At 39.4% G+C, this 18203-nt stretch overlaps 2 protein-coding genes across 2 annotated transcripts in view; both read right to left on the reverse strand.

Annotated features, from left to right (window-relative positions):
* LOC133640585 (oocyte zinc finger protein XlCOF6-like) overlaps nucleotides 1-18203 on the reverse strand; it is a 404169-nt gene that overhangs the window by 339195 nt on the left and 46771 nt on the right. The window lies entirely within an intron of this gene.
* LOC133640635 (gastrula zinc finger protein XlCGF57.1-like) lies at nucleotides 366-16028 on the reverse strand. Its single transcript, XM_062034164.1, has 3 exons — nucleotides 15606-16028; nucleotides 13497-13715; nucleotides 366-2671 (listed from the first exon to the last, which is right to left on the reverse strand). Exons 1-3 carry the CDS (start codon nucleotides 15718-15720, stop codon nucleotides 1344-1346), a joined length of 1662 nt encoding a protein of 553 aa, XP_061890148.1. The 5' UTR covers nucleotides 15721-16028; the 3' UTR covers nucleotides 366-1343.

An 18203-nucleotide genomic window follows, 5' to 3' on the forward strand; every position in this document is an offset into this window, starting at 1 on the left:
TATGTGCTTTATATATATATATGTATATGTGGTTATAGTGTATATATATGTATATGTGGTTATAGTGTATATATATTTATATGCGGTTATAGTGTATATATATTTATATGTGCTTTATATATATATATGTATATGTGGTTATAGTGTATATATATTTATATGTGCTTTATATATATATTTATATGTGGTTATAGTGTATATATATTCATATGTGCTTTATATATATATATATATATATATATATATATATGTGGTTATAGTGTATATATATTTATATGTGGTTATAGTGTATATATATTTATATGTGCTTTATATATATATATATATATGTATATGTGGTTATAGTGTATATATATTTATATGTGCTTTATATATATGTATATGTGGTTATAGTGTATATATACAGTATTTATATGTGGTTATAGTGTATATATTTATATGTGGTTATAGTGTATATATATTTTCTCATTGTTTTGCACTGTTGGAGTCAACATGTACATAGTCATGTACATGGTCATGTACATAGTGTCATGTACATAGTGTATACATCCCCCATTTATTGTATATATTGTTTTTCAAATCACCTGACATGTATACTGTGTATATGTACATACGGTATCCATTTTTTAACATGTTACAGGTGATATATATTTAATTATTGAATGTATCAAATGTGATGAATATTTAATGGACCACAATGGAAACAAGCCTTTTGGCTTTTTGTGCCATCCATTTGCCTTTTTAAAGCATTACATGGATTCAATTATTTAAGATGTCAATAAACTTATCAATCAATCAATCAATATTCTGTGGTCCAGAAGATGTTTCAGATATGAACCAGTAAATGTGAACTAAGAGGGATTTATGTGTACTCCAAAGCAAAAGTATGAACACATGTAACACAAATATGTACATCATATAAAGGAATTTATCTGTTTAATCATTTACAAGTAAAAAATAAAATACTTAACACTTCATTATTGTAAAAACCTATTACACACACAAAAAAAAAAGTTTATATTTTGTACGGTTTATTCTCACATTGTCAGTCAAATGTTTCTGTTATCTATATATTAGTACACAATGTTGTACATTAATACATGTACTTGACTGAAAAAAGAACTACAAAATATCTAATCCATATATAGAATCATTAATAAGATTGTTACACACACACTAACGATGTCACAGATGCTATACGGGCTAATGTTGTTAACAAGTCAATATGTTAATTTTACTAACAACAAATGTTTGACAAATCACACAACGCACCTCAACACTCTCTCACCTGTTTTCTCATGTCTTTTCAAATGATGACTTCGTCCCAACTCTTTACAACCGATTCAACAGGTGAAGGGTTTTTCTCCCGCGTGCATCCGCATGTGTACATTAAAATGCTCTCTTCGTACAAATTTTTTATCACAGATTGAACAAGAAAACGGCTTTTCTCCACTGTGTATTTTCATGTGCTGGGTTAGCACCTTTTTTTGTCTAAAATCTCTACCGCATTCCGAGCAGGAAAAAGGTTTCTCTCCGCTGTGTGTTCTCATGTGTTCTTTCAAACAATTATTTTGTGCAAAACTTTTACCACATTCTGAGCATGAAAAGGGTTTCTCTCCAGCGTGCATTCTCATGTGTGTCTTCAAATGCTGCCTTTGTATAAAATCTTCACCACAGATTGAACAGGTAAAAGGTTGCCCTGCATTGTGTATTCTCATGTGCTCTACAAGGTTTGACCGGCCATAAAAGCTTTTGTTGCAGTGTGAACAAGTAAAAGCTTTCTCACCAGTGTGTGTTCTTGCGTGTTTTACAAGTGCTGATTGGCTATAATAGCTTTTGTTGCAGTTTGAACAGGAATACGGTTTTTCACCAGTGTGTGTTCTCATGTGTGCTTTCAAGTTTTGACTCTGCACCATACCTATACCACAGATTGAACAGGTAAAAGGTTTTTGTCCAGTGTGTGTTCTCGTGTGTTGCGCAAGCGCTGATCGGTCGGAAAATATTTTTTTGCAGACCGAGCAAGGATATGGTTTTTCGCCGGTGTGCGTTCTCGTGTGCCTTTTTAAATCTTGACTCTGTGCAAAACATTTACCGCAGATTGAACAGGTAAAAGGCTTTTCCCCGGTGTGTAATCTTATGTGTTTTTTCAAACACTGTCCTCGTGTAAAGCATTTACCGCAGATTAAACACGAATAAGGTTTTTCTCCACTGTGTGTTCTCATGTGTACTTTAAGATAACAACGGTAATTAAACGTTTTGTCACAGAGAGGGCATGTAAAGCATGTGTTGTCAGTGTGACATGTCTTATCATCTTTAGAGTGTTCATCATCAGTGTCAGGAGAGTGTGACGTTGTGTCCTCACTATCTGATAGTGGAGCTAAGAGCTTGTCTGCTTGTGATCCTCCACAGTGGTCTCCATCAGCTTCTGTTGTCATGTGTTGAGTTGAGCTGCTGCTCGGAGGCTCCGCCTCTCTCTCACCTTTGACCTCATCATCTTCACTCTTCACAATGACAGTCAATGGCAACTCCTCCAACCATTCAAGCTGCTCTCCCTCCTGACTGATGCTGCGTTCCTCCTCTTCCTCTTTAATATAAGGGGGCTGGGGCTCATAATGCTCCATCCTTGAGGCCCACTCCTGCTGCCCAGGGAGAAGATGTTCCCCACGGACGCCTGCAGGACACAAGAAGACAAAGACGAGCTTTAGAAAAGACCTGGCTTGCCCAGTCACGTGACACATTGTCCTGCGCCAGCATATGTTCTGATAATGTTTCTGAGGATCTCATCAGTCACCACGTTGACATTCAAGAGGTCATAATCATACCACATGTCAGGGGATAACAGAAGAAACAGAAATAGTTAAAAAAACAGTAAAACCTTACATAACAAACACTACAGCTGCTCGTACATTCGAAAAACTTAGAATAGGACTAAAAAAATGAAAACCCACTTTTCAGAATCCCAAAGCCTGGCTGCATTTGTTTGTGATAATTGGTTTAAGTGAACAAATTTGGCAAAGACATGTCTACATTTGCCACATAAACAAATGTAACTTGTGTTTTTGTCAGAATAATTGTATATAAGTTATCACACAACTTTGTGTTCCATTGAGTTCAGGTCCCCCTGCGAGAAGACAAAAGCTGCCTTTCATCTTATCAAGCAAAAGGCTTGTGGAGCTCCACTGTGTGCGATGGGATGCGACATGGAGGTGTCGGTTTCTTTGATCTATTGACAGCCACAGGAAGACCTTGCCCTGACCCGAGATCGACAAAGCGGAGAGGGAGCAGACCTGAGGCAGCTCCAGGCACCTTTTTGTTGAACTGTTTATGACCGAGTGCAACAGCGGTTTACGACCCCCCCTCCCTTTAGAAACAGCTGCAGCGATGTAATCAGGGAAAGCCAAAACAAAAGAGGAGGCGTGGAACTCCCTCGTCAGAGTGTGGGACGACACTGTACGAGGGTACAGGTCGACGCGCTCTCCTCATGAGCTAAATTGAATCCTGTCTCTGTTTAATTCCTTGCTTCTTGTCTGTTTAATAGATGCCATCTGTGTTTGAACCTGACAGTTTTACTTTTGTAGCTCTATATAAAAATGGCATCAGCTCTGTGCTATTTTAAAGAGGAACTGTACTTTTTTTTTTTTTTTAGGATTTTTACAATTTATATGAGAAACATCAACACATCTCCGCTCGAGATGGTCTCCTGCTGGCCCCACTATGGACTGGACTCTCACTATTATGTTAGATCCACTATGGACTGAACTCTCACTATTATGTTAGATCTACTATGGACTGGACTTGCACAATATTATGTCAGACCCACTCGACGTCCATTGCATTCGGTCTCCCCTAGAGAGGGGGGGGGGGGGGGGGGATCACCCACATATGTGGTCCTCTCCAAGGTTTCTCATAGTCATTCACATCGACGTCCCATTGGGGTTGTGAGTTTTTCCTTGCCCTTGTGTGGGCTCTGTACCGCGGATGTCATTGTGGCTTCTGCAGCCCTTTGAGACACTTGTGATTTAGGGCTATATAAATAGACATTGATTGATTGATATGTAGTTTTTTTGCATTCTAATTTGTAATAATCGGCTCTTGGTGGGCAGCATTGCTAGCCAGCAACAGTCCATTCTGCCTCCAATTCACTCTAAAAACGCATCCAAAAACCGCCAAAAATACGGCAACGAAGAATTAGCAACATTGTTATTATTAGCGTTTACGCAGACAAACTACTGTTAGCCGCTCCGTAATCAAACAGACCTCAGCTAGTGAGCTACAGAAGTGGTCCCCAACCACCGGGCCGCGGCCCGGTACCGGTCCGTGGACCGATTGGTACCAGGCCGCGGCCGCACAAGAAATTTAAAAAAAAAAAAAAAAAAAAAAAAAAAAGGTTTTTAATTAAATCAACATAAAAAACACAATATATACATTATATATCAATATAAATCAATACAGTCTGCAGGGATACAGTCCGTAAGCACACATGATTGTATTTCTTTATGACAAAAAAAAAATATATATATATATATATATATATATATATATATATACCGTATTTCCTTGAATAGCCGCAGGGGCGCTAATTAATTTAAAACCTCTTCTCACCCCTGCGTTTACCAAAAGCAGGCAAGATTGCCATGCATGCGGTAATTATTTTAAAATCTCTTCTCACTCCGGCGCTACCTTATCATGAAAAGCACATTTAATTAAAAAAAAAAGTTATTATGGTCTTACCTTTAGGTATAAATGAGTCCATGCCAGCTCCTTTTGAAGAAAAGCATCAATATAGAAGTCTTCCTTCAGTTTTAAAAGTCTCTCTGTCTTCCTTTTAAGTATTACCTCCTGCTTCGATTGAAAGTCCAGTTTAGAAAACTGTTTTATTTTAGATATGTAATCCTCCATGGTAAAATAAATGGCTGCGCACTATTGCTGCTGTTGTCTTCTTCTGCAGCACAGGTCTTCTGCAGTACCAGCAGTCGCAAGAAGGATCACTAGCGCCCTCTACCACCAGGAGGCGGGAGTCATTTAATGACTCATGTTTGACCCGGCGGAAGTGCCAAGCATGCGGAACAATGTACACGAAAGCTTGTCAGCGCTGTTGACGTACTTTAATATACCCGTGGACAGTGACCTATAAAATGTGAAATGTGCACATATTAGGAGGATGATACTGCATATTGAATAAATAAAGGGAAAAATATCCATATCCATTGCTAAAGTAAGACACATGGTGAATAAGACATGTCTGCATATGTTATATTATTTTGTTATTTTTCCATATTTAACATATTGTGTTGAAGTTTGGGGAAATGTTTATAAAACAAACATAGACCCAATAATTCAACTTCAAAAAAGGGTAATTAGAACAATACACAAAGCGTGCTACTATGAACATACCAATCCATTATTTATAAGTTCTAATGTGTTAAAATTTTCAGATGTTTTGAGTAAAGAAAAACAGCCTTCCAGCTTTTATTCTTAGGTTATTTAAATTAAGAGGAGAAAACTATAATTTACGGGGGATATTAATTTTTGAAATAGGTAAAGCAAGAACGAATATAAAATACAAATGTATTTCAGTTTTAGGAGTTAAATGGTGGAAGAAGCTCAGTGATGAGCTGAAGACATTTGGTTCTTTGTTAAGGTTTAAGAAAACCTTGAAAGGTGAAATAATTGAAAATTATAAAATATAGTAACAATTACTTTCATCCCATTGATTTTTTTTAACTTTGATGTTCCAGGCAATCTAATTTTCAGTGAAGGTATAGGATAGGAAAATATAAGCTTTGGCTTCAGCCTATTCCTTTTTCGGTCATTCTTTTTCTTTTATTTTTGTGTGTAAATGTGTATGATTGTTAAATATGTCTAATCTGTACTGTTAAACTGGTCACACAAAATGGTTGATGGTTTATTATATGACCGAAGTAAACTTATTTCATTCATTCATTCATTCATGACGGCGGCTTTTAAGGAGATAAATTGCAGTTGGAGCAGCAGCAAGAAGCACACAAGTACAGTCTACAATAACACCAGAAAAAAACGCTAGATTTGTTGCTTGTGGTTTAAACACAGAAATACACCATAAATTAATCTGGTTAGAATTATTTAGCACTGAACCACATGAGGACATCAATAACCTTTGTGTAAATTCTGTAGTTACCAAGGACCAGGTGATGGAATAGAGCGACTCCCATTAATCCCATCATTAGCTGATTGTTGCTAACAGTTTTTTTTGTGATTTATATTGCAGAATACAAAGAAAAATAAGTGTTCTTGTCTTACATGTTCTTTAATGTTTCCCTCGTTTTCATGTTAACCTAACTATATGAATGCGCATATTGCCCGTCCCCTTAAAAGGGGTGGGGGCGGGGGGTCGCACTAATATACAATGAAAACCTTAACCTTACCACTAACCTAAGTAATACTGTGAATATAAATAATTTGAGGTGCTTACTATGAGGTCTGTCACACAGCTACCTCTCTACCTGGCTGTTATCTACCACATCTGCGGTCCCCTCCAAGGTTTGTCATTGTCATCCCATTGGGTTGAGCTTTTTTTTGCCCAGATGTGAGATCTGAGCTTGTGCAGCCCTTTGAGACACTTGTGATTTAAGGCTATATAAGTAAACATTGATTGATGTTTTTTGTGCCCTTTGTCAGTCTGCCAGTGTTAATTTTGACAGCAGTTTTGAATTTAGTCTTAGTCTTTTGATGAAAACTTATTGTAGTTTCAGTCATATTTTAGTTATCTAAATTGATTTAGGTTGTCTAGTCGACAACATTCCTCAACATTTTAGTCGACTAAAATTACAGTAAATTTTGCCGACTTAAATATAAAATATAAAGTATAACAAATATTTTAAGTTGTCTTCAAACCACTTTTATGACGGTTATTGCAGAGCATCTGGAAAAGTAAATTCACAATAAGAACTGCACTCCATGAATATATCAATAAGTACACTTCACACTAATCTTAGTGTTTGTTATTATTTTAGCTGAAATTAAGCATTTTTTTCTCCAAATGTTGAATAATAGATGACTGAAATGGTCATATGAATAAACAAACTTGTTTTATTCTTAATTGTGTATAACTACACTGAGTGTGCACAACTGGCGTCTTGATCATTGTCCTGTTTAAATACAGCAAGCAGTGTTATAAATCTAGAAGGTAAATATGTCTCACATATTTGTCTTTTTTACATTTTTATTTACCCATGAAAGTCCAATTGAGATTACCGTATTTTTCGGACTATAAGGCGTACTTAAAATTCTTTAATTTTCTCTAACCTCCACAATGTGCCTTTGGTTGTGTTTACCGACCTTGAAGCTATTTTATTTGGTACCTGGTGAAATGATAAGAGTGACCAGTAGATGGCAGTCACACATAAGAGAGACTACAATATGACTCAAATAAACACCAAAATGTTTTATGTTCCATTGAAAATATAGAACATTACACATGGCGCTCAAAAATCTATCAAAATGTTTTAGCACGACTTTGGTAAGCTATGAAGCCGCACCGCTTGATGTATTATTATGGTGTGTATATAAAGTAAGACATTATCTGGCGTTTTGTTTCACAATATTATGCAGAATCAACTTTTCTTACCTTCTGGGACTTGCTGATCTGTATTTGGGATCTGCATGAATCCTGAAAAATTGCGCGGCTTTGTATTCTGTGCTGACACCGTAGTCGATAAGCTCCGCTGTTGCCATTTCTAATATAAAGTAGTGTAAAGTTCTTACTTATACCTGTCAGTAAACTCACCATGAAAGCGCTAAAACATACCGGTGTAGTGAGTTAACATTATTCACCCAAGGAAATTTAGTTATTAGAGAGTTCCGGTCGAAACATTTCCGGCGTTGTTGTTGCACTAGTGAGCCAAAGATGAGGAGAAGCTGCTCCGTTATTGATTGAAGTAAAGTCTGAATGTCATTAAAACAGTTAGCTCCATCTTTTGACACTTCTTCCACTCCCGTCCTTGCACGCTACACCGCTACAACAAAGATGACGGGGAGGATACGCTGGCGAAGGTGAGCCACGTAAATAAGGCCGCCCACAAGCGACTGTCAGAAAGCGGCTGGAAGATGATCTGTAAAACATCATCTTTGCAACATTTTGACCAAAGAACCACCATTACATGTTATGTAGACCACAAGGAAGTCTTTTACATTTAGAAAAAAAAAATGAATAAGATGACCCCTTTAATGCGCCCTATAATCCGGTGCGCCTTTTGTACGAAAATAGACCTGACTAGACCCGCTCATCGGCAGTGCGCCCTATGGTCCGGAAAATACGGTAAGTATCTCTTTTTCAAGGTAGACCTGCACATTCATACACCAGTGTAGGTGCCACTGGAAGCAAGGTGGGTGAAGTATCTTGCCCAAAACACAACAGCCGTGATTGGGATGGTGGAAGCCGGAATCTGACCCGGAACCCTCAAGTTGCTGGCACGGACACGCTACCATTCGATCCACGCCGCCGCCCTTTCTTTGTATGGTATCTTGAAAAATGACTAATCTGCTCATTAGGGTCGTGCAGTTTAGCAATTACCTGAACAGTGTGCCCAGGACATCGATTAAAGTGCACTGTACAGGTATCTTGACAAGCGCGTCCATGGTGTAGAACAAAAGTAGTGGTAAAGTAAGCGGTCCTTGGTCCTGCTCTAACGTCTTAAACAGTATCAGTAATTCAGTACAGTATGAGTTATTTCCAAATATTAATTTTACCCTATTGACTGTTGCGTAGATGTCCGGATGGTGAATCCATAGGTTATCATCTTTTTCAAGGTGTAGAAAAGGGGTCCCCAACCATTTTTGCTCCAGGGACCGGTTTAACATGGGCATTATTTTCACGTGTGGCAGATAAATACAGCAAATAAGTGCATGAAAAATTAATACATGAAAAAACTCACCATAACGTTCAATTGGTGGGAGACCCTGGCCTTTTCCTTTTGCAAAAAAATAGTCTCCCTAGACCTTTGGTTTTTACTCACTATCTGATGGGTTATAGGTGATACATCACATTCAAGGAGAATACCATGGATATATAATAAAGCTCAAAATACTTGCTATTAGCTCCCATATATTTCTATGGATTTCTATTTCCATTCTCAAAGTTATGTATTCATATTTTGTGCAATATTTCATACGTAGATATTTTTGGTCCAGTTTTCCATGCGTAAGTACATCTGTTATTGCTAACTACTTGCGTAATAGGACTATGTGCACTTTAACTTACTAGGCCAAAGGAGATGTGTATCTTCTTCATTCAGCACAATTATTATATGCAACACTTTAGCACTTCTCCATTTTTAACTACTATGGTCACTTGGTTCCTGATCTGCCCTGATCTTAGGTCATCAACCTGCCGCGGACTGCAGATGGAACCTTGCTTTTAGCTACGATTTGGTACCTTTACATTTATTATGTTTAATAATGTGCATTGTCCTATGTAACAAAGATGTAACAAATATAGCAAATGGCAACTTCCTATCAGGAGTTTTATAATACATTTACGAACAAGTTTATTGGTGTGTCTGGTGTGACTGGCGAAAGTTAAAGGCCTACTGAAACCCACTACTACCGACCACGCAGTCTGATAGTTTATATATCAATGATGAAATCTTAACATTGCAACACATGCCAATACGGCCGGATTAACTTATAAAGTGCAATTTAAAATTTCCCGCTAAACTTCCGGTTGAAAACGTCTATGTATGATGACGTATGCGAGTGACATCAATAGCTAAACCGAAGTATTCAGACACCATTGAATCCAATACAAAAAAGCTCTGTTTTCATCTCAAAATTCCACAGTATTCTGGACATCTGTGTTGGTGAATCTTTTGCAATTTGTTTAATGAACAATGGAGACTGCAAAGAAGAAAGTTGTAGGTGGGATCGGTGTATTAGCGGCTGGCTGTAGCAACACAACCAGGAGGACTTTGACTTGGATAGCAGACGCGCTAGCCGACGCTAGCCGCCGACCGCACGGATGAAGTCCTTCGTCCTTCCGTTGATCGCTGGAACGCAGGTGAGCACGAGTGTTGATGAGCAGATGAGGGCTGGCTGGCGTAGGTGGAGCGCTAATGTTTTTATCATAGCTCTGTGAGGTCCCGTTGCTAAGTTAGCTTCAATGGCGTCGTTAGCAACAGCATTGTTAATTTTCGCCAAGCTGGAAAGCATTAACCGTGTAGTTACATGTCCAGGGTTTAATAGTATTGTTGATTTTCTGTCTATCCTTCCAGTCAGGGGTTTATTTATTTTGTTTCTGTCTGCATTTGAGCCCAATGCTATCACGTTAGCTCCGTAGCTAAAGTATTTCGCCGATGTGTTGTCGTGGAGATAAAAGTCACTGTGAATGTCCATTTCGCGTTCTCGACTCTCATTTTCAAGAGGATATAGTATCCGAGGTGGTTTAAAATACAATTCCGTGATCCACAATAGAAAAAGGAGAAAGTGTGGAATCCAATGAACCAGCTTGTACCTAAGTTACGGTCAGAGCAAAAAAAGATACATCCTGCACTGCACTATAGTCCTTCACTCTCACTTTCCTCATCCACGAATCTTTCATCCTCGCTCAAATTAATGGGGTAATCGTCGCTTTCTCGGTCCGAATCTCTCTCGCTGCTGGTGTAAACAATAGGGAAATGTGAGCAGCACTCCAGCCTGTGACGTCACGCTACTTCCGGTAGGGGCAAGGCTTTTTTTTTATCAGCGACCAAAAGTTGCGAACTTTATCGTCGTCGTTCTCTACTAAATCCTTTCAGCAAAAATATGGCAATATCGCGAAATGATCAAGTATGACACATAGAATGGATCTGCTATCCCCGTTTAAATAAAAAAAAATTCATTTCAGTAGGCCTTTAAGTAGGCGAAAAAAACGGTCGGTTATAAATTATTTAATGTCTCTGTGTGGCCCGGTAGCAAATGCGTCACGGACCGGTGGTTGGGGACCACTGGTGTATAAGACATTTTATTGAGGTGTGTAATAATACAGTAGTGATGTTTTTGTGTAATTGTGACCAAAATGATCATGGTTCTCATGGTTATTGCTCAGAAAGTATTTATACACACACAGAAATCTGTTGACCAAGTTTGATTTTTTTAAAACATCACTGAAATAAAAGCCACTACTTTGCATGTTTTGTGTTTCTTATGCTTCACTGAGAGTGTTTTAGTCTTAGTATTTTATCTGTATTAATGGCTAAGCTTTTATTGATTAAAATATTGGTTTGTACTGTAGCACTTTAAGTTGTATTTGAATGAAAAAAGTGTGTCGCAAATAAAATCTATTTGAATTTTGTATTACTTCTGGCAGGGGCGCTTTGTCCTACTCTTTTCCCCGGTCCTCAAACGCACAACAAAAACACCTTGTCTCTTTTCCTCTGAGGAAACATTCTAGGGCTCTGGAAACAGTTCTCCCGAGAGGGGCTGGACTCTCTTCCACTCTGGCGTTACCAGCAGTGAGAGGCAACGGGCTAGGGTGGCCATTCTTGTTGCCTGCAAAGCCTGCACGTTGGAGTTCAACCCAGTGGACGAGAGGGTAGCTTCCCTCCGCCTTCGGGTGGGGGGACGGGTCCTGACTGTTGTTTGCGCTTACGTGCCAAATGGCAACTCAGAGTACCCACCCTTTTTGGATTCACTCGAGGGAGTACTGGAGAGTGCTCCCCCGGGTGATTCCCTCATTCTACTGGGGGACTTCAACGCTCATATTGGCAACGACAATGAAACCTGGAGAGGCGTGATTGGGAAGAATGGCCGCCCGGATCTGAACCCGAGTGGTGTTTTGTTATTGGACTTTGGTGCTCGTCACAGATTGTCCATAAGGAACACCATGTTCAAACATAAGGGTGTCCTTATGTGCACTCGGCACCAGGACACCCTAGGCCGCAGTTCCATGATCGACTTTGTAGTTATGTCTTCGGATTTGCGGTCTCATATTTTGGACAGTCGGGTGAAGAGAGGGGCGGAGCTTTCTACCAATCACTACCTAGTGGTGAGTTGGCTGCGATGGTGGGGGAGGATGCCGGACAGATCTGGCAGGCCCAAACGCATTGTGAGGGTCTGCTGGGAACGCCTAGCAGAGTCTCCTGTCAGAGAGAGTTTCAATTCCCGCCTTCAGAAGAACTTTGAATATGTCACGAGGAAGGCGCTGGACATTGAGTCCGAGTGGACCATGTTCCGCACCTCTATTGTTGAGGCGGCTGATTGGAGCTGTGGCCGCAAGGTGGTTGGTGCCCGTTGTGGCGGTAATCCTAGAACCTGCTGGTGGACCCCGCGGTGAGGGATGCCGTCAAGCTGAAGAAAGAGTCCTATCAGGTTCTTTTGCCTCATAGGACTCCGGAGGCAGCAGACAGGTACCGACAGGCCAAGCGGTGTGCGGCTTCAGCGGTTGCGGAGGAAAAAACTCGGACATGGGAGGAGTTCGGGGAAGCCATGGATAACGACTTCCAGACGGCTTCGAAGCGATTCTGGACCACAATCCACCGCCTCAGGAAGGAGAAGCAGTGCACTGTCAACACCGTGTATGGTGGGGATGGTGTTCTGCTGACCTCGACTGCGGATGTTGTGGATCGGTGGAGGGAATACTTCCTCAATCCTACCAACGCGTCTTCCTATGAGGAAGTAGTTCCTGGGGAATCGGTGGTGGGCTCTCCTATTTCTGAGACTGAGGTTGCCGAGGTAGTTAAAAAGCTCCTCGGTGGCAAGGCCCCGGGGGTGGATGAGATCCGCCCGGAGTTCCTTAAGGCTCTGGATGCTGTGGGACTGTCTTGGTTGGCAAGACTCTGCAACATCGCGTGGACATCGGGGGCGGTACCTCTAGATTGGCAGACCGGGGTGGTGGTTCCTCTCTTTAAGAAGGGGAACCGGAGGGTGTGTTCCAACTATCGTGGGATCACACTCCACAGCCTTCCCGGTAAGGTTTTTTCAGGTGTACTGGAGAGGAGGCTACGCCGGATAGTCGAACCTCAGATTCAGGAGGAACAGTGTGGTTTTCGTCCTGGTCGTGGAACTGTGGACCAGCTCTATACTCTCGGCAGGGTCCCTGAGGGTATATGGGAGTTTGCCCAACCAGTCTACATGTGCTTTGTGGACTTGGAGAAGGCATTCGACCGTGTACCCCGGGAAGTCCTGTGGGGAGTGCTCAGAGAGTATGGGGGAAGAAGATGGATGAATGGATGGATGAAACATTCTCATCCTTGTTTAATTGCCTTTGCCAAAATTGTGGTTACGATTAAATGTTATTAATTCTGTAGCCATACTGTCAATCATAGGCACCAAGACGGACACACTGGATTGCTCAACCCGGCAGCAAGACGCGAATGCGAGCAGATCAGAGATAAAACAAGACATGAAGCATTGATACACTTGACAGCTGCAATATCAGAGATGCAGAAGAGCAAATATATCTCCACCTTTAGTCGTAACTGTGGCCCCTGGATGAACATGTGTCACAAACATTGTATTAGATGATATGTGGATGTTGTGCTTACTTGGACTGTGATGAAGCTGTGAGGACTCAGGTGGTTTGTCTTCATGGTCTTCAATCTTCCCAGAGACAACAGTCAGTGGAAACTTGGTGAGATCAGCCTCCTCCTGCCCTAGAAGACTCTCTCCCACCTGGGTGATCCACACTTCCTCCTCTTCCTCTTTAATGTGGGGCGGCTGTGGATCCCCCTCTTCTTCTTTATTGTGGGGGCGCTGCTGGACGTCTGTTGGGTGAATAAATAAATACAAATAATACAGAAGAGACACAGTTTTCGACTGACACTGTAAACACAATGAGATTTGTGGTGTTTTCATTTGTGTCGCGTTAACATCCAATTAAAACATGAGAAATCATTTATTTTGTCCCGGCCACAAGCCATTTTAAGGACGAGCCAGCATTGATCAAAACATTTCCAAAAGACAAATGAGAACTTTACAATCCACTGGTGTAAAGTGAGAAACCACTGTTTTTTCTTTATATATATATATATATATATATATATATATATATATATATATATATATATATATATATATATATATATATATATATATATATATATATATATATATATATATATATATATGTGTCAACCTACTACACCCAAGCCTTATTTCTACCTTTAATCTTGTAATCGTACACTCCTAACTATTAGTAGAACAGCATGGAAAAACATTTTAAAAAATCCAAAAAGCTTAAAAACATTCTTAACATGTTTTTTGTTATATAATTGAATACAATTCTCCTCTTTTAAGTGATTTTCGTGGGTGGGCAAAAGGGAAATCTTACCAAAACATGTTTTACTATGTGGTGTTTTTATGTAGTATCTCCTTCAGAAATTCCTCTTTAGATTAAGCTCCCACATTCACTTGGAGACCATCTAAGACACGCTGAAGGAAAGTCAGTCACCTTTATGTTCTTTTAATTGGGAGACGGCTTGGCGCGAATTAAGAGAGTGGCCGTGCCAGCAACCTGAGGGTTCCTGGTTCAACCCCCACCTTCTACCAACCTCGTCACGTCCGTTGTGTCCTTGAGCAAGACACTTCACCTTTGCTCCTGATGGGTCTTGGTTAGGGCCTTGCATGGCAGCTCCCGCCATCATTGTGTGAATGTGTGTGTGAATGGGTGAATGTGGAAATAGTGTCAACGCGCTTTGAGTACCTTGAAGGTAGAAAAGCGCTATACAAGTATAACCCATTAATAAATCAAGTGTTGACTACTTTTTGTATGTTGAAAGATGATTGACAATAAATATTTACTTTCACTTATTGTTATCACTCACTGAGATCGGTAGGTCGTGAGTTCAAACCCCGGCCGAGTCATACCAAAGACTATAAAAATGGGGGCCCTGCTTGGCACTCAGCATCAAGGGTTGAAATTGGGGGTTAAATCACCAAAATGAATCCCGAGTGCGGCCACCGCTGCTGCTCACTGCTCCCCTCACCTCCCAGGGGGTGGAACAAGGGGATGGGTCAAATGCAGAGAGTAATTTCACCACACCTAGTGTGAGTGTGACAATCATTGGTACTTTAACTTTACCTTTTTTGATCCATGTAGGTCAGGGCCAGGAAGTGAAATTAGCCATGAAACTATGAATTATGTTAATCCATCCATTTTCTACCGCTTGTCCCTTTTGAGGTCGCGGGGGGTGCTGGAGCCTATCTCAGCCACATTCGGGCGGAAGGCGGGGTACACCCTGGACAAGTCGCCACCTCATCACAGGGCCAACACAGATACACAGACAACATTCACACTCACATTCACACACTAGGGCCAGTTTAGTGTTGCCAATCAACCTATCCCCAGGTGCATGTCTTTGGAGGTGGGAGGAAGCCGGAGTACCCGGAGGGAACCCACGCATGAAAAATATATTTGGTGACTGTGTGAGTTTTGTGTAAACATGTTGATACAAATTGTTACACACTGAGAGGAACATCAACCTCTCATAAATATTGTGTGTCTGAAACGGTCTTGTTTTCATGAACAATATAAAAACAAAGCAGTGAATCATTCTCACATGACAATTCGCCTTCCTATAGACAATATATTTAAGAATAGTGTTAATAATGAAATATAAAGTTAGTAAACATGTGAGAGTAAGAAGTAAACAAACCTGTTCTGTGAAAAACAACTTGATGTTTCTTGAAAACAGCGTCCTGTTGTCGCTCCTTCTCCTCTTTTGTTGGACAAAGTTCCTCCTCGTACTCTGCTATCGTTCTTTCGCACATTTTCACACAATCACAACACTTTACACTCACACTTGATCTCTGCTTAGCGATGTGTTTTGATCACTTCCGCCTCTCTTTGTTAGCAGCTAACAAGCTAAGCTAACTAGCACGCTAAGCTAGCACGAGAAGCGTCAACATGCGCTCAGACTAATGTATCCCGATATAAACAATTAATAACAACGTTTGCTCTAGTAAACAACATATGTGTGTACATGTACGTTTTGATTAAGATCGACTAACTATAATGACCAAAACGACGCCTTCTCCGTCAAACGCCATCTTGCTTTGTCTTCCTCCTGTTTCGTGTTTGTAAGGCACCGGTGGGGGAAGGGGGGGGGGGCGGAAAAAAGACAACGGAAGTGAATCAGAAACAATTTTTTATTTATTTATTTGTTTATTTTTTTAATTTGTAAACCTTTATTCATAAATTACAACATTTACAAACAATTGGCCATGTGATGAGGCGGGGACTTGTCCAGGGTGTACCCCGCCTTCCGCCCGATTGTAACTGAGATAGGCTCCAGCGCCCCCCGCGATCCCGAAGGGAATAAGCGGTAATAAATGGATGGATGGATGGATGACAGACAATAATAATCAAATTAAAACAGTACAAAAACAGTACAAAACAGCGCCAGGGGGTTGTAAACTCAATAAAGTAACTACAATAGAATGCAATATATATATATATATATATATATATATATATATATATATATATATATATATATATATATATATATATATATATATATATATATATATATATATATATATATATATATATATATATGTGTGTGTGTGTATATATATATATATATATATATATATATATATATATATATATATATATATATATATATATATATATATATGTATATATATATATATATATATATATATATATATATGTATATATATATATATATATATATATATAAGTACATATATATATATATATATATATATATATATATATATATATATATATATATATATATATATATATATATATATATATATATATATATATATATATATATATATATTGAGCTGCACAAGCCACAATAACATCCTTGGCTCAGATCTCACACCAGGGCAAGAAAAAACTTTTTTGATTGATTGATTGATTGAGACTTTTATTAGTAGGTTGCACAGTGAAGTACATATTCCGTACAATTGACCACTAAATGGTAACACCCGAATAAGTTTTTCAACTTGTTTAAGTCGGGGTCCACTTAAATTGATTCATGATACAGATATATACTATCAGATATATACTATCATCATAATACAGTCATCACACAAGATAATCACATTGAATTATTTACATTATTTACAATCAGGGGTGTGGAGGGGGGGGGGGGGTAGGATATGGACAGCAAGTAGTGGGACATAGAGAGATAGAGAGAGAGAGAGAGAGAGAGAGAGAGAGAGAGAGAGAGAGAGAGAGAGAGAGAGAGAGAGAGAGAGAGAGAGAGAGAGAGAGAGAGAGAGAGATCAGAAGGCATAAGAAAAAGTATCTGCATTTGATTGTTTACATTTGATTATTAGCAATCCAGAGAGGGTGTTAGTTTAGGGTTGTATATGCCTGGAGGTGTACTTTTATTGCGGTTTTGAAGGAGGATAGAGATGCCCTTTCTTTTATACCTGTTGGGAGCGCATATTCCACATTGATGAGGCATAGAAAGAGAATGACTTAAGACCGTTAGTTCGGAATCTGGGTTTAACGTGGTTAGTGGAGCTCCCCCTGGTGTTGTGGTTATGGCGGTCATTTACGTTAAGGAAGTAGTTTGACATGTACTTTGGTATCAGGGAGGTGTAGTGGATTTTATAGACTAGGCTCAGTGCAACCCAATGGGATACAATGAGAAACCTTGGAGGGGACCGCAGATGTGGGAACCCCCCCTGGGCAATTGGTGCAGTGGATGTCGAGTGGATCTAGTTTATAGTGTGAGAGTCCAGTCCATAGTGGATCTAACATAATAGTGTGAGAGTCCAGTCCATAGTGGATCTAACATAATAGTGTGAGAGTTCAGTCCATAGTGGATCTAACATAATAGTGAGAGTCCAGTCCATAGTGGATCTAACATAATATTGTGTGAGAGTCCAGTCTATAGTGGCATACTTGCCAACCTTGAGACCTCCAATATCGGGAGGTGGGGGGGTAGGGGGGGGGGGGGGGCTTGGTTGGGGGGGGGGGGGGGGGCGTGGTTATTTACAGCTAGAATTCACCAACTGGAGTATTTCATATATATATATATATATATATATATATATATATATATATATATATATATATTTAAAATTTTCCTGAGGGAACTCTCCTGAAGGAATCAATAAAGTACAAAAAAAAAAAAAAAAAAAAAAAAAAATATATATATATATATATATATATATATATATATATATATATATATATATATATATATATATATATATATATATATATATATATATATATATATATATAAATATATATATAT

Source organism: Entelurus aequoreus, linkage group LG23 (assembly GCF_033978785.1).
Source record: "Entelurus aequoreus isolate RoL-2023_Sb linkage group LG23, RoL_Eaeq_v1.1, whole genome shotgun sequence".
Lineage (NCBI taxonomy): Eukaryota > Metazoa > Chordata > Actinopteri > Syngnathiformes > Syngnathidae > Entelurus > Entelurus aequoreus.

Coding starts and splice junctions, on each gene's coding strand:
- LOC133640635 (XM_062034164.1), bottom strand. CDS start 15,720: ATGTGCGAAAGAACGATAGCAGAGTACGAGGAGGAACTTTGTCCAACA. Junction 13,716..15,605: donor AGTTGTTTTTCACAGAACAG/GTTTGTTTACTT, acceptor TTCACCCAACAG/ACGTCCAGCAGCGCCCCCAC. Junction 2,672..13,496: donor ACAGCTTCATCACAGTCCAA/GTAAGCACAACA, acceptor TGTGTCCTGCAG/GCGTCCGTGGGGAACATCTT.